The 23,535-nt window shown below is 35.0% G+C and overlaps 2 protein-coding genes across 2 annotated transcripts in view; one reads left to right on the forward strand and one right to left on the reverse strand.

Annotated features, from left to right (window-relative positions):
* Positions 1-5,878: 5,878 nt before the first annotated feature.
* On the reverse strand, positions 5,879-12,578 carry LOC106059792 (39S ribosomal protein L10, mitochondrial-like). Its single transcript, XM_056013602.1, has 5 exons — positions 12,442-12,578; positions 10,888-11,131; positions 9,424-9,599; positions 8,307-8,443; positions 5,879-6,211 (listed from the first exon to the last, which is right to left on the reverse strand). The coding sequence occupies exons 2-5, from the start codon at positions 11,095-11,097 to the stop codon at positions 5,961-5,963; spliced, it is 774 nt and encodes a 257-aa protein (XP_055869577.1). The 5' UTR covers positions 11,098-11,131; positions 12,442-12,578; the 3' UTR covers positions 5,879-5,960.
* The window catches only part of LOC106059791 (hyccin-like), a 110,943-nt gene continuing 99,934 nt past the window's right edge, over positions 12,527-23,535 (forward strand). The window contains exons 1-2 of the mRNA XM_013217474.2: positions 12,527-12,655; positions 21,731-21,795. The gene's annotated coding sequence lies outside the window, so the exon portion shown is untranslated. The remainder of the gene's footprint in view (positions 12,656-21,730; positions 21,796-23,535) is intronic.

The raw sequence follows: 23,535 nt of genomic DNA on the forward strand, positions 1-23,535 counted from the left end.
AGCTTTATGATCTGCCCGTACCTGTCACCTTTAAGAAGCATCACGATCGATCGCTTGTCTTTTTATAATTGAAATGAGTAGTCTTATTGAACAGACAACAAAAAAAAGTTTTAATGAAGAAAGTATTGGGAACTTCAAAGGCGAATCAAGCTAAACAACAAAAGGACGTTGTTAAAGTGTAATACATGAAGATATTGTTAGAATAGAAGACATAAAAAGATATATATATATATATTTAAGCATACGTTCCGTTCCCCAAACACTTTTTTTTCAAAGTTTAAGCTCTAATGACTTGTTTCCCAACGTAAACTATTAAACGTTGAGCTTACTACATGACAACCTTGTTAACTGTCAGCCATCATCATCATCATCATCAAACTCCATTTTAATGAGGGCTTGAGAGGCTTAAACCCTCTCTTGCAAAAGCCCTGGACAGAAACACTTCTGTCTTGCGTAGCGCGTATATGTCACCATACATGATGGCTGCCTGGTCGTGCGGTTTGCACGCTGGACTGTCGTTCAGATTTATCGATGGTCCCGGGTTCAAACTCTGCCCGCTCCCATCCCCCGTCGTCCTGCGGGAGGTTTGGACTAGGAAGTAATTATCTTCAACTCTGAAGGAACATCCGAAACATGTAAAACGTTTTACAAACAGGTCTAGATTTTTTGGTTTCCCAGACCTATCGAGGCGGAGATCAGCAAGTCTGGGGCAATCAAACAGAATATGAGGCACGGTTTTCTCTTCTCCCCAGCAAACGTCGGCCATAGAAACATCATCCAACTGCCCCCCCCCCCCCATCGCAAGATTTGAAAAAAGAGAGGGGGATCTTTCCTTTACTTACTGTACTATCAAGACTTGTTAGGACTACTTCAGCATAATATTTAAAAAAAAATAGTTCTAAGACATCTACTTAAAAGGTTTTAATTTCATCTTTGCATGTGCTTGCGTCTGTAGCATAGACCAACAACCAGCTTTCCCCAGGCGTCTCGGTTCTGGGCGAATCCCTTTAACTGTCTTCACTTCTTTGCCATCTGCATCCACATCTCTGCACCGTGCGTTTCCCATCTTCTTCCTAGGGGCTTCCAGGTGAGGGTTTGTCTTGTGATGTTGGATTTTTGGAAGCAGGTTTCCGAAGTGTGTGACCCATCCATCGCCAGCTCCTTTGTGGGATATCTTCCTCAACTTTAGGAAATTTGATTAGCACAGTTGATAGGCATACAGTTTCAAAACAACAAAGCAAAACAACTTTCGACTATTGATGCACTGTACTATTGTACGACTTCACAGGCCTGGCCAATAGAAGCAAGACCACAATTATGTGAATAAGTTATTCAAACAGATATCAGTCTACATTTACTTCGACTCAAATGTTACGTAAGATGATTCCCCCCCCCCCCCCCCATCGCCTCAAGACTTCATGAGATTTTAAAAAGTATGACCAATGCTTTAAGGCAAGCGAATTTTCAGATTCTAAGCAGATAGGATCATCGGGGTAGTTAAAACTTAGCGCTACTGAAAGGAACAATTGCGTTCTAGAAAAATATAATTCCGAAGAATTGTGGTAGAAAAAATGCAGCAACATATATTGTGCTACCCCATTGAAGATGGCTAGAGGAGTTCAAGAAATGTTTAAACGACAAGCAAGGGAAACAATTATTTATTCATGGATTAGAGCACAGAATGGGTTGTCTGAGCTTGCCAGGAAAACCAGTTACTTAGCAGAATTAAGGTCATTTGTTTATATGCATGACTAAATGCATGACGCGTAGGACGTAATCATCACCTTTTTTGAAGTAGGCCTAACGTCTGTATTATATGAGATAAGATAAGAGGGACGTTTTAGAGACAGTTTTAAATTGTTTGTAATGACTGTCTTGGAAAGTGACGAAAAATAACTTCATATGATTAAAAAGGCTAGTCTTCGAGTCCAAAGATTAAGTAGGAATTTAGTACTTCCCGTGGCAACGCAGTCCCAGCTATGACCTACATATTTTGCCACATCCAAGACAGGCATAAACACTTTTTAAGATTAACAATATAACAACTTGCTTGATTGATATAAGTCGTAATAATGTTTATTTTGTGTGATACAAAATATAATTATTAAAATTTTTGAATTACCGAAAATGAAACGTCTATCACAATGGAAGCTTTGTATAGTCTTCGCAGAGACCATTGATGTCATGATTGCAGTTAAAAGGGACACCACTGTCCATACTACTTTATCATCAATAACCTAGTAAACGACTTGCTCGCCTCCCCTTGTTAGTTAGCGAAACAAAGTTATATTGATCTGTGAAGACAATAAATGTCACTGTATAATTCAAGATAGATGCACATTAAAATCGTAATGATTTTCGTTAAAGCAGCCTACTACACCAGTAGGCTACATTGAACATTGATGTAATTGGGATATTGTATGAGACTGTATGACCTAATAAGTAGGTCTGTTCAATGCTTAGATTCACGGTCTTATATGTCATGAATTGATAATTGATGTGTTTCCTGTGTCTTTCTTAGTGCCAATCAGAATATCCAGGGCCATCCTTAGTCCACTGCTACCTATGCGGCCGCAGTGGACCCCGCACTTTCTTAGGCCCCGTGCTAATTCTAGGTGTAAATGATTAAATTAAACCATTATAACTTGTAACTGTGTTCCCGTGGCCTCCTGCTTCTGAAATTGCAGAATATACGAAAAAGTCCTGGAACTCTCCTGAAGTTATTAAAATCCCATAAAAACTCATAAAAATGTCCTTAAAAATAGATATAATTGTCATTTTGGGTTGTCATTCAATATGGTAAACTCCAATCAGGGGCGGACTGAGTGTCAAAGTCGGCCCAGGATTTTCCATACAATCGGGCCCATAAATTGCCTATCATATGATGGGCATCCAAATATAGGCCTACCTGTCCTCAAAATCATTATGTTAAGTTTTAGTGTCGATAATTGTGAGCTGCGTATTTGAAAAAGGGCCTTATGTTGCTTTTTAATTGCCCAGGATGAAGCCCACTACTAGTAGCGCTGTCTACGGATGTAGGCTATTAGGCACGTTATTTCGGAAAAATAACTAGAACAAATTAGTATTACACTGTAGAGTGATTTCTTTTAAATACGATACTCAGATGTCCGCTTTTTTAATTAAGAGAATATTATAAAACCTTTAACAATTTAATACTTAGTGGCATCCATGCGAACCCTTTCGGTGGCCCAACCGGCCCATTTGGGTACCGGCCCACCGGGCATTTGCCCAAAAGCCCATATAGCCAGTCCGCCCCTGACTCCAATACTACGCGCGAAAAAAAAAAAAAAAACTGGCATTGTCAGCTTTCATTTAATAAAAAATGTAATGCAATGACGAATTCATTTTCTAATCCCTATCATGACTGGGCCGCGCGCAATCCATTTGGCATAGAGCCCTGTAATTGTTAGGGTCGGCCCTGAGAATATCATAGTGCCGACCCCCACAAGACATTCTTTATTAAGGTGATCTTATAGAATAAAGGAGAGATGCAGGTTATCAACTTTTAAGGCATACTGATGTAGGCAAACAAGACATGAAGCTCCCAACAGTTAGAAAAAGAGGTAACGGGTAGATTCACATGGAGAAGCAGCAAAAAGGAAAGGGTCCTGGATTGCAGATGGCATAGACTCCAGAAGTAAGACTAAGACTAAGACTAAGACTGCTTTATTGATCCTTACGGAAATTTGTTGTGATTCCAAGGACTCTTTTCTCATATAAAGACAACACAACAGAAAAATACACATAAATACAACAGACAACATATAGAGTTCATTCAGCGACTACACACAGGTATCTTGGTGCATTTCATGTTCCCTGATCAATGAGTGGCAGTGATAGAGTCTGACCGAGTGAGTTACGAACGAGTTTTTGTACCGCTCCGTCCTTGTTTTGATTGACAGCAGTCGCTCACTTCGCGACGACCTGACGTAGTTCTGATGGAGCGGGTGGCTGTTGTCTTCCATGATTTTTTCGATTTTTCTTAGGCACTTTTGTTCAAAAAGTTCCTTTAAATGTGGTAATTTTGTCAGTGTAATTTTTGATGCTTTTTCAATGATGTTTTCTAGACGTCGCAACAGTTTAGATGAGGCGTTGCCTTGCCAACAAGTTATTCCGTATGTTAGCAGATTTTGTATAGTCGCGCCGTAAAAAGTGTCAAGGATCTTCTTGTTTAGTTTAAAGCTATTGAGTTTGTATAGAAAAAGGAGTCGCTGGGCTGTTTTCTTTGTCAGAGTTCCAAGGTGGTCTTCCCATGATAGCTTGTTATTGATGATAACGCCTAGATATTTATATGCCTTTACTTGTTCTATAGATGTAGTGTTTATTTGCAGTTCACGTATAGTTTGTTTTTTCTTTCTAAAATCTATTATAAGTTCTTTAGTTTTTGTGACATTCAGATCTAGAAAGTTGTCGGTAGAAAGTAGAAACAGTAGTGAAAGTGCTGCATCTTCTGGTGATGACAGATTCCCAAGCTGTGACCGCAGTTGTCACTGAGTTACCAGTGAGTGTCAAGGTCAAGGATTGGCCTCTTTAGTCAATAAGAAGTTACGAAAGGATAAGATCGTGTCGTGTAGCCAAGAAGTAGGTATATTCCTTTATTTCTACATTTTAAAATGTAAAGTGTTTGTGTGAGAGAAGTTTCCCCCTTCAGCATTGCGAGTTGAATATTTTTGCAAGTTCTATGTTTTTATGTTTGACAACCGTTGGCCTCTTTTCATTCCTTGTGACCAACCTTTCTTTATGCACTTGACATTGTAGCTCTAAGTAAGGTCTTAGTAAAAATCTATTTCTGAAGTGAAAAGCCTGTTGTGTTCAAAAGAAACCAAAAAATAAATAAATAAAACCTAACTGCTTGGAGGCGATCTTAGAACTCATAATAGCAGGGCCAGATTTTGGGGAGGGGAAGGTGGGGACACCACAAGAGAGGGGTCATCACAAAAGAGATTTTAAAAATATCCATAGTTTGACAGGTCAGCAACTTTAGTGCTTTTTCTGTTACAGTTTTCTTTTCGCATTTTTACTAACCATACTTTAAATCCTACAGTTGGTAATACTGTAAAAAATTTTGAAAAAGTACAGGGGCGTCCACTTCCTGAGATCCGGCCCTGCATAATACTCGCCACTTAACGTGACCTAGTTATTCGGACTACTGGCTAAATTGGAACAGCTGCTACTCTGAATTTTTAAGTACCCAAAAACCAATCCTATTATACAATCGAATCAAGTTATTCGACCAGCCAATTATTAGAACCAAAATAGTTATACCCAGATGTGGTCAGATAAACCAGATTTGACTGTTAATAGAAAAATTGACTAAAGCATACTCAGAGCACTCTGGTCCAATCTCTTTTGCTGACTTACGGGAGAGGGGGTTTCTGGGAGAAATTTTCCTTGCTGCATCGAATGCTTCGCTAACACAAATCAACTGGAGTGAGTCGAATCAGAATCAAAGATGGTGGCTAAGCAGTTTACACTATATCCCACAATTCATTTCTTTTTCTTAGTGGTGTATATTATGGTTTGTTCTCAGGGAAGAAAGTTGTTACCAATTTTATAGGCAAAGAATGGACTGTAAATTAGCCTGATTATAAAATCTTGTGCTATTGTCCCCCTAATGATCATTTTATTTACTTGGATTTACTTGTTTCTAACAGTCTTCAACATTAAAGATTATTTAAGTCCTGGCCCCAACCTCCAGCAGGGTCCAAGGGAATGGCGTTGGGCAGAACTCGAACTATCATGATGAATGTACAATGTATACCACATGACCAGGCAAAACTCTAATGCTAATTAAAAGACACTCAAAACCAAACACTAAAAAACAATATTTGACAATATAAACCACAACATGTAGATGTATGATATCTGTATTTTATTGACAGCTAACAAACAGAAACATTCATTCACATAACAAAACTATTATTACATTCAACATTGTCTCATGTTTCTTTGACCTCAATATCCTTATGTTCATCATTATTTGTTTCTACAGATGCTTCAACCCCTCGCTGTGTAAGCTGGCTTAGGTTGTAAGAAAGCTGTTCTTGCTGGGTCGAAAGAAGATGGCTAGTGGTAGCTATAGAAGATGTTAATATGGTCAATAGTTCTCCTTGTAATACTTCAATGGGAGGCATCTTGGAGAAATTTATCATCATTTCCTTTGACATTATAGTGTCTTCCACAAGTCCACCTGATAAACAAAAAGAAACAGGTTGAACTAAAGCACAAGATGAACTAAATGGTATACAAGATCAGTTCAACTAAAGTTCATTTTTAAAACCAAAAATTGTTCAAACTTTTGTTTGTTAATTTGAAGAAAAAAAATTAATTCATAAGGTTCCTGAAAATATTGTAAGATTAATTGTACTGGAACTGAAAATATTGTATGACTGATTGGGCTTTAACTGAAAATATTGTAAGATTGATTGTGCTGGAACTGACAATCTTGTAAGATTAATTGTACTGGAACTGAAAATATTGTAAGATTGATTGTGCTGGAACTGAAAATATTGTAAGATTGATTGTGCTGTAACTGAAAATATTGTAAGATTGATTGTGCTGTAACTGAAAATATTGTAAGATTGATTGTGCTGGAACTGAAAATATTGTAAAATTGATTGTGCTGGAACTGATTGACTGAAAGATTGTCTGCTTGATATTTCATAAAATACAATGGCATTGCATATTAAGATAAGAGGTGTGGTGGCCCAGTGGTACATCACTTGGCTTCTGAACTGGAGGGGGGGAAGGGCTCGAGTTTGAATCTTGTTAAAACCTGGAATTTTGAATTATGGGTTTTTAGGACACCCCTGAGTCCACCCAATTGTAATTGGGGAATTAAAGGAAAATATGGTCATTGTGCTAGCCACATGGCACCTTCAATAACTGTCAGCCATAGAAACAGATGAGCTTCACATCATCTCTGAAGTGGTACCTTTGAATTTTTTTTTTTTTTTTTTTTTAGCATGAAATAGTAGTTTGAAATTAAAAACATCATTACTTATTTTAAAAAAATTTGTTTAGAAATGGAACAAAGTCATTTACACAGGTGAAGTAAACATAACAACTTCAATTTCATTCAAAAATTAATTTTAAAACAAAATCTTAACCAAAATCAACTGAAAGACCCGAGGTACTGCCGACATATACCTTTGTGTATCAACAATTTTAATGAGAATACTAAAACTGACAAGAGTGACCAAAATGGACAATATTGTAGAACATTTAGGATTAACTGTAAGGATTAAAGCATATTTAGATTACATATTATTTGTTAATTGGCAAATCTGCAAATTTTAGACCATGTCCTCCCCATTAATACTTCAAAAACTATCTATTTCTCTACCCAGCAAATCCTAAATGTGACGCTAAAAGCTATACAATTGACATTTCAAGTATTAAAATCAACTTAATTATATTCAGATATTCAAAATTCTAATTCTAGTTGATGCTGCTTAATTACAACATTGATTAATTGGGGCCACCCAGTGTAATAAAACATTTCATTCTTTGGGCTACTATTTCCGTTACTAAACCGTAGTTCTTTATTTCCAAGTTCAGACAATTAAGTTGAAAATAACTGTAAGCCTGCTCTAAAGAGTATCCGTTGGTTGGGTGAAGAATGTTGATTGTTGTGCTGGTCATTTATCTGCAAATGGCATAGGAACATTGAGAAAAACAGTTTACATATCTCATCAACCTCAAATGCGAATTTTTTTATTTTTTTTTGTTTTACTGTTTAACAGACTAGACATTTATGGACTCCTGAAGTGGCAATGGAGGCGCTGTGGCTGAGTGGTAAAGGGATTGGCTTCTGAACCGGGGATCCCGGGCTCAAAGACTGGGTATTTCTAATTTTGGATCTTTGGGCCCTTCTGAGTCTACCCAGCTGGGTACCTGACATTAGACGGACAAAAGTAAAGGCAGTTGGTTGTTGAGCTGGACACAAACACCCTCATTAACGGTGGGCCACAGAAAACATATGACCTTTACATCATCTGCCCTATAGATCGCAAGGTCTGAATGGGGAACTTTTAAGTGGCAAATGAATAATGAATCATCTCCTACAAATGAGATGAAAGCCTGGGTATTAGCTATGTCCAAAATGATGTTGCTACACAGCAGTTTCCAGCTGTTTCTGCCAGGGTGTAGCACTGTTTGCTGCAAGCTTCATAAGTGTCATGGGTAGATGTGTCATTGGACACTTAAAGCCCTATTTTTAAAAAAAAATTATTTATAACATAAAACTAACAATTTTTATGTAATGACCATAACTGAATACATACCCAGGAGCTGCAACTCTGGAGTCTTACGTAACACAGCCAAAAGCTGAGCAACCTTGTTATCTGGGCTGACCACATAGACTGTATCAGAGGCTATATATGGTTCCAAGTTACGATATTTGCTTTCTTCAAGATATTCTCTGTCAGAAATGAAACAGAAAAAACACAGTGACATTTTTTTTTACTGCTTATCTTACACAGAAATAGTTTGCTTGAATTTGTAAATTATCTAAAATCCCCCCCCCCCCCCCCCCCCCCCCCCATAAATTATTTGCTGAACAGTAAATTAATTTCTTTCTAATTTTGATATGGAGGTTGGCCAATGAATAATAAACCTTTACTATTGTTTTGGTAATTATATGTATCTGACAAATGATACACTTTTACATGTGGCACATGTCAAGGGCATCTGTACAATTAAGCATTGCTAATAGCTTTCACATTCTTGTTGTCACGAGTCGAGTCTGTGACCTATTTCGACCAGTTTCTAGAAGCGAGTTCAAACCAGTGCAAGTGTCCAGCGTAAACAAGTTAATTTTAGGTATCCAATCAAAGAAAGAGGTTAAGGGAAAAAAATAGCACACGTCAGCTTCTAGAAGGTCAAAGTTACTAAAATAATTAGGGGAGAAGTTTCCATGATTCTGGAATGTACGATTAAGAAAGGTATAAATTAAGAGAAAGTCAGTTAGATGGGGTCCTCGCTCAGTCCTCGATTAGTAATGTTTATAAGTTTTAATATATTAGCGGGTCCATTAGTTAAAGTTTTATTAGTTGAAGTTGAAGTTATACTAAGTGAAGTTTTATGTATCGTTTAAGTTTTATTTATGAAGTATCAAGTCAAGTTGTTATTGAATTGAGAAGTCATTTTATGTGAAAGTTGAAGAAGTATTATTAAAAGAAGTTTAAGAAAATACAGAGATGTTTCTTTCTTCATTTCATTGAATTATCAAGTCTGATAATATAATCCCCGCAAGTGTGTTCGTCACACTTGTCATGATTGTTTACCCAATTCATTTTTTTTCTTGTACCTTGTAGCTGGAAGAGTCTGTTTCTTAGTGTTTCGCCACTTTGGGAGCCTTTTTAGGGCAGTACTGTAATGTTAATCAAATCAATGTCTAACCTGACAAACTTTTTATTAGCAAAACAAAGATTAATCTGTGCAGCCATGATCTTCGCCCTGACACTGAAAGCATCTCTTGGTATCATTGGTACAATGTGGCAAATGGCGACCATCTTGTTCTCAGTGAACATTTTCACGATCTGTTTCTTTCTGAAGGCTTTGTAAGCTTGGGACAGCTGGAAATACAATATGAAACATAAATGATTTCTTTTTTTTGAAAAAAAAATTCCTCCTTCATAAATATGATGAATTGGTCTATTATTTTTCATTCTATTTATTTTTTTTATAAAGCTTCAATATTGCAAGTAGTCTTTCCCCAGCAGCTTGCACAATCATGGTCGGCTATTCCAGTCCAGCTAATTTCTACATAAGATAAAATGTATAAGAATTTCTATTTATTTATCTATTTCTTTTCTGAATACAAAGAAAAATTTGAGTTGTGGCCAAGAATACCCCCTGAACTCAAAATAGCCAAATTTGATTTTAAGATGATTATATTTTGAAAATAATAATGGTCAAACTGGAGTTTTCACTTTGTTGCCAAGTAGCTAATAATTTCTTCCCAAAGATATATACATAAACCTTTACATTTCTCGGTTAGGGTTAGAAATGTTTTCCAAATACCTTCCCAGTGCCCAGGTTTGAACCAATGAAGAGTAAGAAAAGGTTACCTGTTATATATATTGATTGTTTGGCTTTGTAAGCATGTGCCAGTTGGAAAAATAAAATAGGTTAGAGGGTATTTAAACTGATTTAAGTTTCCCTTTAAAAGTAAAAGATCCCAATGAAAGATTATGCCATTTCTTTGCTTCTATAGCCTAGGATGTTGATTGGCAGTAAAAAAAAAAATTGCACTAAGATTAAGCGAGGTATTCATTATACAATCTTAGGTCTAGCTTTAACACTGATTATTAGCACAGCTTTCTGTTAGATAGCTAACAAAAAGAAACTAATTAAAAACATTTGTAATAAAGAAGAGATTTCATAATCTAACAGGAGGAAATTAAGAATTCTGATATTAACTTTTCTGAAGTGATGCAACTCTTCTAAATAAAAGGTACTCATTTAATCAATTTTTTTAAACCCACATTTTTATCACATTCATAGTTTCTCTTTCAGACTTTGTGGTCTATAGGAAAAATAATGTAAAGGTCATCTGTTTCTGTGGCCTAGAGTTAACAAGGGTGTCAGTGGCCAGCACAACAACCAACCGCATTTACTTTTCCCCAACAAATGTCAGGTACCCATCAGAGCTGGAAGGACTCAGAGGCACCCAAAGATGCTGAAATTGAAAATCCCAAACTTCACCAGGAATTGAAGCCGGGACCCCCGGTTCAGAAGCCAAGCGCTTTACAGCTCAGCCACCGCGCCTCCTCTAAATTTTTATCAACAACATACTAATTCTGTAACTAAAAAGTAAACAACAACAAATAAAAGTATCTTTATGTATATTGTTCTATTTACCTCTGTTTCTCTTGCTGCTATTTTAGCATTCATTTCATCACAACATCTTATGGGCAGCGGCCTTTCATCTGGGGGTAATATGGGTGTACTCACTGCATTCAGAATTCGTCTCTCTGTCCAAGGTACTCTGGGCTTCTGAATGTTTGGTTTTTTGAGAAGTCTTGAGGATGTAGAAAAGTAGCGACAGACAGATTTCAAGTTTGAAGCCATGACAGTCTACAGAATTGAATCATAAAGTTTCAATCTGGAAAATAAAATATTATTATTATATTGTATTTTATATTGCATTATATATATATATATATATATATATATATATGTTTTAGAAAACAATAGTGTGCATGTGATGAACATGAGTGTCCTATGATCCTCTCTGTGTTAAGTAAAAGAAGTCTTTTTTTTGTCACCAATATGTAGTCACCAAAACAATATAAGATAACTGGGAGAATTTGGATCATTTTGACACAAGAAAGTAGAGAAAAAATAATGTGGGTGTGAAATGCATTGCATGTATGATGTAGATATGGCGTTTTAAATTTTTAAAAAGTCATGAGCAGGGTGAGGGGATAACAGTGAAGATGCAATATTATATTATAAATTAATTTTTTTTGAGATCATCAATTATTTATTCTGTACTGTAATATTATATGTCGGTAATGCGTTACTGGCTTATAGCACATTACACTTATGAGTATCGATGGTTTCTAAGCAGAGATGGGGGATATAGAGCATGGGAAAATGAATATATATTTTATTAAGACCTGTCTGTCTTGAAATGGCGCAAAAAGAAAGTTTATGATATTAGACTCTATAAATAACAAATTTTAAGATTATATTTACTACTTTTTAAGACAAAGGATGAGGAGTTCATTATTTCATAGATACAATCAGTTTTTACTTAGACTTATTAGTCTTAGGTCTAAATAGTCTAATCCTTACATTTACATTAAATATTTATATAGATTCTCTAGATCTACAACAAACTAGATTTGAAATAGATCTAGAAACTAATTACTAATGGCAAATATGGTCTCTAATGATTTATTTATAATGTCAACTCAACTCACACTGGTGTTCCTTTTGAGTTAGTTAAAGTTGACTTAGACTTAGATCTTCATCTAGTAGATCTACTTTATAGATTCTACTACTTACTCTCTAGTGACGTAGTCAGCCTTAGTCGCCCTTAGTCTAGTTACTATTACTAATGAGTAATACTACTATTACTATTAATAAATTTAATACATTTAATCATAAACATACCATACTGTCCATACTTAGATACTATTTTACTAGTAATACTTAACTATACTGACACTGACGTATACTGTCTGGTAATTACTACTACTAGTTACTAGACCTAGATTAGTTAAGTTTATAAATCTAGTCTAGTAAGTCTAGTTTAAGGTTAGAGTCAGTTAGACTAGACTGTCTAGACACTAGAATGACTAGAGTAGAGTAGTAGAGTCTAGCTAAGAAATAGACTAGATATCTAGTAGAATATTAAAGAATAACTTATTATGACTTATAAGAGTTTAGGTTTACATTTTGACTAACCTTATTTAAGTTACTTATTGGGATCAATACAAAATTTCGTAAATCTAGATCTAGTAATCTCAGCTCTTTTCTTTTGTAGTATTATCAATTTTATTCCAAGGGCGCTGCCATTACCGAGTTCATTTTTTTTGTTGTTGTTGTCGCAAACAAGATCTGTCAATAATGTCGTAAAATAAATGTTTTCGGATGTCGTTCTGAAAGTGATAACAAACAGGTAGTTAGAGACTGCCCCTAGTAAGAAGTAAGGCTAAGTCTAAGAGCTAGTGCTAGACATACTCTAGATTTACCTAGATCTAATCTAGATCTATATATATTAGAGATATCTTTGTCTTACCATCTAAAGTCTAAACTACTCGACTTTTAGATCTATCTAGATCTAGACTTAGTCGTAACTGTCGTAAGTCGTAAGTCACACACACTTCTCACACACAGTGACACAGGCTCTCTCAGTCTCTGTCAAGTCTGTCTCAGTCTCTGACTCTTCTCAGTCCAGTCATACTCACACTCACCAGGGACAGGGCAAAGGCAAGGCTAGTACAAATTACAAATTAGCCTTAGTTAAGAGTCTGAGTACTTAGAGTTATACTTCTTCACTTAGTCATAGTCTGTGTCTTAGAACTAGATCTAGATCTAGATCTAGTCATCTAGTCTAGTGAGAAGTACTGTAACTAAGTCATAAGTGTAAGTAGTGTAGTGTTAAGTGTAAGTAACTGCAAGTTACTGTAGTGGCGTAGTCTGACTGTAGTACAGACTGAGTCTGAGTTTCCACTGAGTTACAAAGTTAACTAAGACATAATAGTATCAGTAATGAAATCATCAGTATGTTAGATTGGTAATCATTTAACTGTTGGGACCATTCTGAACAATGCTAGAGTAAAGCTGCCATATTGAACATTCCCTTTTGTATACCATAGGCCTATATATCAGACATATCACCTTATTTTTATTATCCATTCATCCCAGTGGCGCTACAGCCCATGGAGGGCTCTGGCCTGCTTTAACACATCCTTCCATTCAGATCTCTCCTGGGCCTTTCGTCTCCACGCCCTAACCCCAAGCTGCTTCAGATCTGCTCCCACATCGTCTATCCATCGCATTCGGGGTCTGCCTTTGGGTCGCCTACCTTTTGGTTTTTGCCTGTATACGATTTTCACCCCTCTGTTGTCTGACATTCTTTCAAGGTGACCTGCCCAACGTAGTCTGTTCTTTTTTATTTCGTTCACTATTGGTGGGTCTTCATACAATTGATATATCTCATGGTTAGTGCGTGTCCTCCACCCTGTTCATCCTGTATGGCACCATAGATTTTCCTAAGAATTTTTTTTTCCCAAGTGTTAAGTAAATTTTCAGATGTCTTTGTCAGTGTCCAGGTCTCACTTCCATACATTGCTGCTGGTCTTATTATGGTTTTGTATATATATATATTATTTTCCTTATTTTTATTAATGCGTCTTTATTTTTCACTTGATGGCTAGTACAGAAATACTGTGGTATTATGGTGCGCTATCCATTTTTCTGTTTTTTAACACATTTAGTATTCCTGTGCAAGATCGTTTTTCTACCAAGCGATAAAGTACACTGGTATGAAAGAGTATTATTCTGACCAAATACACATGAATGGGGGTGCTTCTGGTACTAAGGCTACTGTTAAGCCCCATGGTGCATTAGCCAAGCAAGACCTATATATTTGGATTCAGGATTGAAAGGAGAGCATACTATATTACACTTCCCTTGCTTTCCATTAAACCTATCCAGAGTTATAAGGGATGCTCTATAAGGTTTACTATTTTAGAGACAACATCAAACACATTTTTTTGTGTGAGCATTCATGTATTTTCATGCAATGATTTCTTTAATGTTCAAAGCAAAAATAACCGTAAATAATCAGTTAATTTTTAGTATCAAGGCAAGACAACAAAACACACTTTTACAAGTAATTTATGAATAGTATACATATTTATTAAACATTATTTTGACAAAACCAATTTTTTTTTTTTCAGATTTACTCCCCTTTTCCCCCTAAAATAATTTATATTAAGTATGCTCTCCCCTGCCATTGCTAAATCTATTTATAGCATTGACCTTGCCTAAATTTTGAACTATCACTGACATATGTATGGTAATTAGCCTTTTCTTTTCTTTTGTACTTGGTAGTTCACCTCTTGCTTGACCAGAAAATACCTGAAATGAAAGAATTAGATGATTAAAACATTTTTAAAATGCATTGTCTGGTATGTTTTACAAAGTGTTTGATATCGTAATTAGGGAAAACAAATTGTCTAATGAAGTTAACATTTTGTCATACCTACCCCACTCCTCTTTAACATAGATTTTATTTTAACTACGCATATTGAAACTGCTGCAAATCTATTTTTATAGACCAATGGATGTCAAGTTTATAGATGGTTTCATTTTTTTTCTAGGTCTAGCCGATATGGAGCTTCAATTATTCAAATGTGAAAAATCGCAGCAATTCGGCTTAACTTGTTCGATATGGCAGCTTTAGATCTATAATAAGAGTATAGGTACAGGTCACTAGATCTATAGTCTATATAAATATATGAGTAGTAGTATAATAAAGTCACTTAAAAGTCACTAGTGAATGGAATGGGTTGCCAATGACCTAGCAGAGTTTAAGTCATTGATTAACAATAATTAACATGCATGACTAGATTAGATAGAGAACTGAAATGTGTAGGACATAATTATCTTTTTTTTTTTAAGCAACATCTGTAATAAATATATATCAGATAAGACTAGTGACTAGACTATTGTTACTGTACTTATATTTATAGACAAGACTAAAATATAGATATAGATAATGATAATAATGATACAAAATCTAGTCATAGTCAAAAGAGTCTAGATCTAGACTCAAGTTAGTACTTACACTTACTGTTTTGAATGTGATTTTAGTGAGTGTGTGTGTGTGTCATTGAGTGTCACTCTTAAGTTATGCCCCGTGGTCTTGTTGTGTATTTGATCAGAGATTGAGAGCCAGTTGAATTTAATCAAAGTGTAGGCAAGTCTTAGTTTGTGAGTTAGGAACATTTACTAGTAAAATAATAAGGTGTTGCAGCTTGTTATAAAAGATCAAATGCAAGTTTGTTCCTTTCATTAGATTTTTGTTGCCTTAGTTTATATTGTATTCAAATACCTGTTGCATTTTACGTCTCGAGAGTCAATCCTATCCCTTTTGCAACTGTTTATGTGAAGAGGTCAATCTTTGATACACAGCTGCAGCCACAGGTTGGATATGATATAGCTATAATCACTAGACGCTATTGTATTTTTAACTTTCTTTGTACTTCTGATGTGTTTGCCATCTGCAATCAAGGACCCTTCCTTTATGCTTGCTCTTCTTGTGGATCTATTCAGTGCCTCTTTTTCCCAACTGTTAGTGTTAATTTTGAAGAGCTTCATGTTGTATTTGTATACATAGGGTACCTTAAAAGTGGGCGACCTGGGGCTCTCATGTCCTGCCTTCTATCATATCACCCTACAGAATGTCTTTGGAGAGTCAACCTTTTTCATTCTTTAAATATGACCAAGCCAGCTAAGGCATCTATTGCTGGTAAAAGCGTGGATGTCCTGGCTTTTTGCAGCACTTCCGCATTGGTTATTTTATCTTACCACCTTATTTTGAAAATCCACCTTAAGATTCAGCTTTTTTTCCTTGTAGAAGATTGAGCCAAGATAAAGAAAAAAATGGTCAACAATTTCAGTGGTTGATCATTTATGGTGAAGTGCAGTGTTTGTTTTTTGAAATAGTGTTTTGGTCATGCTTTTACTAATATTGAAGCCAAACATTTTGCATGCAGCACATAGATAGTCAACCATGGCTTGAAGCTGAGCAGCCAGCCTGTTCAGCAACAACTGAAGCATCATCAGTGTAGACAAGTTTTCTGATTAGTACCTTACTAACTTTGGTTTTTGTCCTCAATCTGGATACATTGAAGAGTTTTCCAAAGGTATGGAGAAATGAACATTCTGTAATGATAAGGCAGTAGGCAGGAAAAGAATAATCCAAACAGAGTAGGTGCAAGCAGACATCCCTTCTGACCTCAAAAGGTGCTCCAAAAGGCTCCATTAACTTTCACTATACATTTTGTTTCCTCATGAAAACATTCAATGAGCTTAAGTAAATTGGGAGGGCATCCTATTTTTCTTAGGAGTTTGAAAAGGCCATTTCTGCTGACCATGTCAAAGGCATTTGTCAGATCAATAATTATCATATTATGATGTATGGGGTCTGTACTTCTAGAATCCAAAATCCAAATTCCTTCTCAAAATTTCTCTTGCAGTAGTTTAAGAATATTGTGTTGATAGTGGATTTAGCACTCCTGAATTCACATAAGACTCTTGATAAACTCTAGAAGCTATCACTTGCAGCCTGGATAGTGCCACAAGGAAAAAATTGCCATCTATGTCAAGTAGGGAGATACCTCTATAATAATTGTCTCAATCACTTTGATCTCTCAATTACACGTAGAAAGTTATCACACGTATTTGGTGGAGCAGCAGGGCTGTTTTGTGCAGGTGTACCAACAGCATTTGAAAGATAGGGGAAATATTGTGGTGTGAGTTTTTGTGTATGTTAGCAAGCATGAGTGTCACTCTAAAGTTATGCTCCTGTGTATTGTTCCGGTGGTGAAAATAGGTCGACCCAGTGGGGGTAATGTGAGGTCAAAATGCAGAGAGCCAATAGAAAATGTTGGTCTTTTGTAGTTGAATAGAGCTTTGCAGCTTGTTCTGAAAGCATTGGCCAGCTAGACATGGACTTAGATCATCATGGTTACACAAGCATACAATTTTAACTTAATTTTTAACTTCCACAAAGCACTCAATGAACTTACAAAACAAAACAACAACATCAAAAAGACAGTAGCCTATGTGTGGAAATACAAACTCAGAATTTCCCCCCAAAGTTGTGCACCAAGGAAAGTAAAAAGGCAATATTTTCAGCATATCAGAAGCTGTGAACTACAAACAATTAACAACTATAACCTCATCTCTGTCCATACCAAACGGACATGTATAGTTTGAAAATGTTGCTGATAGGATTTAATTGTTATCTATGATGATAGTAATACATAACACAAAACCAGGGGTGATAGAAGTATTGAAAATAAATTAAGATAAATGAAACCTTTTCCTCAATGCAGACATTTACAGGACACATTGAGGAATTTCCTCATGATGTTTCTGAGCATGCTCTTTCTTTGATTTTCCTTGAACAATTCTGCTAATATTTGTGATTTGCCCAGTTAAACATTTTTATAATAGCAGTTGATGATAATTTCACATCTTTGAGAGCCACACATATTTAAGAAAGTACAGTCATGTTTGGAAAATTACCAATTAAATTTAAGTAAACTCTTAGTGTCTGTACTGATAGAGCACTGCCAATGCTTGGTAGAGTTACTTGAACTGTAACTTTGCTAGAAAGGTTTTTAGGTTTTCTTAAATATTATTTTTAAAAATTATAAATTAAATTATATATTTAAAATTCTTGGTCCTGACAACTCATGATAATGATCTCTAATTCTCCCACTTTTCATGGACAATAATGGACAAAAATAGAAACAGCAGCAGTAAAAATTTAGCAAAAATGATTATTTTATTCGCAGTTTCTACCTACATCTTTGAAAGCCAATATTTTAATGTTGAAAGTAAAAAACAATAATTCCATCCACTTAAGCACTTATTAACACTTTTTTTGGTGCATAACTTTCTTTCGTTCCATCTTGCTATTTGTATATTTCTTCACAGATCTAGATCTTAAATATAATTCTCCTTTAGATGTAGATAATTGTCAGAGTATTTAAGGAATTATCCTTAGATCATTGTGATTATCAAATGTGTTTTTACATGTGTATGAAAGCGTTTGTGTGTGGAGAAAAGAATCTAGATCCATGACTGACTAAAATAAATATGTAAAGAGTGCAAATAGTGATGTTTCTTCTTTCAATCTGTTATGTGGAGAGGTGCATTTCCTTTGAAAATATTGTGCGTGTGTATGTGTGAGGCATTATAGTGCAGGGAAGATGGAAGGTGACAAGTGATGGGCCTAAGAAATGCTTGTGGTGACTCCATAATAGGGGTTTGTGGGCCGTTAGATTAAGGATGAAAGAGACAAAAATAAAGGGAGTTAATTTAATTTGAGGGATAGAAAATTGTGTCAGCTGTGGGGTAGCTTTTTAATGCAGGTCCTTTTATGGATCAATTTAAAAGCGTTCAAGGCCGTATACACATTAACAACTATTTCAACATTAGCTGTTATGATGCATATTTATAGTAATTTGAGTGGTAATCTCGGACCAAAAGAGTATCTTATCTTATCTTATATAATACAGACGCTACTTCAAAAAAGAAGATGATTATGTCCTACGCGTCATGCATTTAGTCATGCATATTAACCAATGACTTAAATTCTGCCAAGTCACTGGTTTTCCTGGCTAGCTCAGGCAACCCATTCCATGCTCTAATAGCACTAGGGAAGAAGGAGTATTTGTACAAATTTGTCCTAGCATATGGGACGAGGAATGTGCCTTTATCTTTGTGTCTTTCAGAGTATTTTATTAAATTTAGTTTTTGTATTTGAAGATTATGGTTCAGTGTTTTATGTATAATTACTACTTTACTTTTGAGTCTTCTGTCCTGAAGGCTTTCTAATTTAGTGATTTTACTAAAGGTGTTACTCTAGTCAAATGTGAATATTCGTTTGTTATGAATCTCACTGCTCTATTTTGTGTCTGTTCCAGTTTCTTAATGTTTTCTTGAGTAGAGGGGTCCCAAACGGAGGATGCATATTCTATTATTGGCCTAACCAAGGTTAAATAACATTTTAGTTTTATGTTCTTATTTGATTTATAGAAATTTCTTTTAATAAACCCTAATGCTTTGTTGGATTTTTTTATAGTTTCATCAATATGTGGATTCCATGACAGTTTTTCATTTATTATAACACCTAGGTATTTTGCGTTTTTAGTCTGTGTTACTGGTTTGCCATGAATAAGATAAGTGGAATTCATTTGTTTTAGTTTTTTTGTTACTCTTAACAACTGACATTTTTCTGTGTGGAAAGACATGCTCCAATTTGATTCCCATTTCTGTAATTCATCTAATTCTCTTTGTAAAATATTTGTGTCTTGTGTTGTTTTTATTGTTCTATATATTATGCAATCGTCTGCAAATAATCTGACTTTTGTTCCTGAAGTAATGCAATTCGGTAAATCATTTATGTAAATTAAAAATAGTAGTGGACCCAAGACTGTTCCTTGAGGTACACCTGAGTTTACTGTTATCGGTGTTGATTTAGAGCCATTTATTATTACAGTTTGTTCTCTCCCTATCAGAAAATCTTCAATCCACTGATGCAGTGGACCATTAATGCTGAAATATTTTAATTTTTTAAGCAAACTATGGTGGTGAACTTTGTCAAAAGCCTTGGAAAAATCAAGTAAGATAGCATCTATTTGTTCACTATTATCTAAACCTTTTGAAAAATCATCAATTAGTCCTATTAGTTGTGTTTCACATGATCTATATTTCCTAAAGCCATGTTGGTATGGGGTGAGGACATTATGCTTGTCTAAGTGGTTTATGATGTTGCTACATATTATGTGTTCTAGGATTTTACATGTGATGCTGGTAAGTGATACTGGTCTGTAGTTTCCTGGGTCAGATTTTTCTCCTTTTTTAAATAGGGGGGTGACATTATCTTCTTTCCAGTCCTTTGGTACTCTGCCCTGGTTAAGTGATGCCTGAAAGAGTATTTTGAACACTGGGGCTAGCTCATTGCTTAGTTCTTTGAGTAATCTAGCTGGAATACCATCAGGTCCAGACGTTTTATTTGGTTTGTTGTTGGCTAATAGTTTTTGAATTCCATTTTCTTGTACTACTAAATCTTCTATGTTGTCTAGTTGGTTCAAATTCAGTAATATGTCTTTGTCTCCTGGGGCTGAGAATGCTGATGCAAAGTATTTGTTTAGGATGTTTGCTTTAGTTTCATTATCATTATGTATTATGTTATGTTCATCTTTTAATGGCGCTATGCCTGTTGTTTCCATTTTCTTAGACTAAATGTATGAGTAGATGGAATTAGACAGGAAATATGACATATTTAGAGACGCTAGAAGAAACAATAGAGACGCTGAGAGAGAAGACTCGACAACCATTTCTCCCCAGTAAATAAATGCTTTAAATGTTTGCTAAGCGTTATTCAGTTATTTGAAGAGCGCCTGAAAAGTCGAGCAGCTGTGTGAACTCGCATGAGATAGAATGGTTTTGATTGGAGCATAACATAGCATTGCACAGATATCAGATATAGTTATGAGCTTTTAGAATTCAAGGGCAGCTGTTTTATTAGAGGAGACATTGTGTTATTCTAAATAAGCTGCCTCTCTAAATCTAGATCTATGACTGACAAAATAAAAATAAATATGTAAAGAGTGGACTAAAATAAGTTTACAACTGTTCCACAAAGGGGCATTTCATTTGAAAATATTGCATGTGTATGTGTGAGGCATTATGGTGCAGAAAGATGAAAGGCTACAACTGATGGGCCTAAGAAGTGTTTTTCCATAGTCTATAATAGGGGGTTGTGTCCCCTTCATTTGTAGGATGAAAGAGAGAGAAAAATGACTAAGAATTTGAGGGCTAGAATATTTTTTTGGGGATGAGGGATAATTGTAATGTGGGTCGTTTTATTGATGGGTTTAAGAGTGTTCCAGGAAAAATAAAATATATAAAAAAAATAATAATGGCAATGTCTTCAATACAGAAGATTAAAGATGAGAGCATTGTTTTACATGACTATGCAAACATATATAATACTAACTATTTAAACTTAAGTGTAGCAGGGGTATCAGCTAGTATATATTTATTGTTATAAATAAACTGACGGTATGGGTAAGGGTGTCCACCATGTGACAGAGGCCAGTGTACTTCAGGCGATACTGTTGTGAATTCTAGTATGGGGATGGCCTCTGATATAACCAGGTGACCATCTCAAATCAACTGGCAATTGGCCCATGGTGTTACAATGGAGCTCTGGAAGATTTTTGTAAACTCTTTATTAGAAGAGAGTTATGTTGTTTAAGTGAGGTCAGCTTAGTAATTGTACAAGTGCACTGTCAGTGATTCAATGATACCATTATATATTGTTAGTTTGTTATTACAGTATTAAAGTAACATACTTATATATCTATATCTTTCTAACTACATCTATTTATCTATATCAAAGTAAAGTATATTTATATATTTTTTCTTTTTTTTTTCTTTTCAGTTGCCCTTGGAGCCGGCAAGAGTTAAACAATAGAGAGCTTCTGTTCAACTTGAGTTGAGAGCTAGGTAATATAATCTAATAAATTATCTAGTAAGAAATAAAAGATAGATTTGTTGTTGAAGGTATTTTTTTGCTTAAACTTACTATAAATTGCTGACCTCCATTACTTCAGGAATGCAAAAAATTAATTCATTTTAATTCTCTATCATTTAAAAACAAAATATTTTTCTTTGTGTAAACCCCCCCCCCCCCCCCCCTCCCGCAACTTTCATTGAATAGGTCATTAAGTTATTTTTTTTTTTATTTAAAGAGAAATTGGTCAATTATTCAGATCACAATCTATTTTATTTTGTTCAAACATATTTTAAAGTTCCCCTTTCAGATAGTGATCTTAAGGGCAGAAGGTCATCTGTTTCTGTGGCGCACGGTTAACCAGGGTGTCATAAGGCCAGCACAATGACCAACTGCCTTTTCTTTTCCCCAACTAATGTCAAGTACCCATTAGAGCTGGCGGACTCAGAGGTGCCTGAAAATCCCAAACTTAAAAATCTCAGTCTTCAACAGGATTCAAACCCATAACCCAGGTTCGGAAGCCAAGCGCTTTACCACTGAGCCGCCGCACCTCCTGTTTAAACATATATTTAAAGATTAATTCTTGTTTTTTTAATTATTAAAAAAAACTCGTTTGATAACTATTCAGATTTTTTTTTTTGTTTTTAAATATTGCGTTGGAACTAGTTTGTCTGTGACACTAATCTTCTCTGGAATTTATTTCTGATAGCATGACTTTATTCTGTATTTTAGCATATTTTGTTGCTTATTGTTTACGGACTCCTCTCAGAGTTGCATGGCTATGGTGGGATATTTCTTTCAGATTTTGTGTACTTTTTAATAGGAAAAAGTTTGTCTTTGTTGGCCTCTTCATTTTGTAGTATTAAGCATCATTTCTAATGACAAAGCTATTATTTTAGTGTTGGCTTTTTGAGGTAGCATTGCCACTATAAATTAGAGCAGAAATGAAAATCCCCATCCTTATAATATTTTACATACCATCGTCCCTGTGAGGGGATCTATCTACCTGAATATTTTAGTATACTAACTCTTACCATTGGATATTATTGTTTACATCACTTAGTTGCTTAGATAATTTCAGTGTTTTTCCAAAACATTTTTCTTGATGGAACACTTTGCATATTCTGAGTATTTAGTGGAACTCTTCGATTATTTTTTTTAGAGAGATTAATTCACCTGGTTAATTATTTCAGTAGTTCGTGGAACACATATTCAGGCGTTCGTGAAACACAGTTTGGGAAACAGTGGGTCATTTTTACATAGAGAAATATTTGATATTTGAATATATTAAAGGGGCTAGTTTGATTCTTATCCAATAAAAATCATAAATTAATATTAAATAAATAAAAAATTAAATATTAAATATTTCTTTTTTCTCAAATTTTTCTTTGCTGAAAGTCTGCCCAATAATAATAAAATAAAAATAAATGGATACTATTAAATTATTGATGCTAGGTTGTTTATTCAAATGCCTGGTATTATGAAATAGGAATGTCATCTCCCATGGATTGTTTAGATTATATTAAAAAATAAAAATTTGAACATATCTCATGGAAAGATCTTAGACACAGAGACTTTAGTTTTTTAGTATAACACATCATCAAATAGTGATTTTAAGAAATTATGAATGTAATAAATATGTTTGAAGTTATATTGTCATCCTTCCTGATTGCTGTCTGACTGAAATGTTTTGTAATAATTTTTTTTAGTATGTATACAGTTCAAACTGTTGA

Source organism: Biomphalaria glabrata, chromosome 16, assembly GCF_947242115.1.
Source record: "Biomphalaria glabrata chromosome 16, xgBioGlab47.1, whole genome shotgun sequence".
NCBI classification, from domain to species: Eukaryota; Metazoa; Mollusca; class Gastropoda; family Planorbidae; genus Biomphalaria; species Biomphalaria glabrata.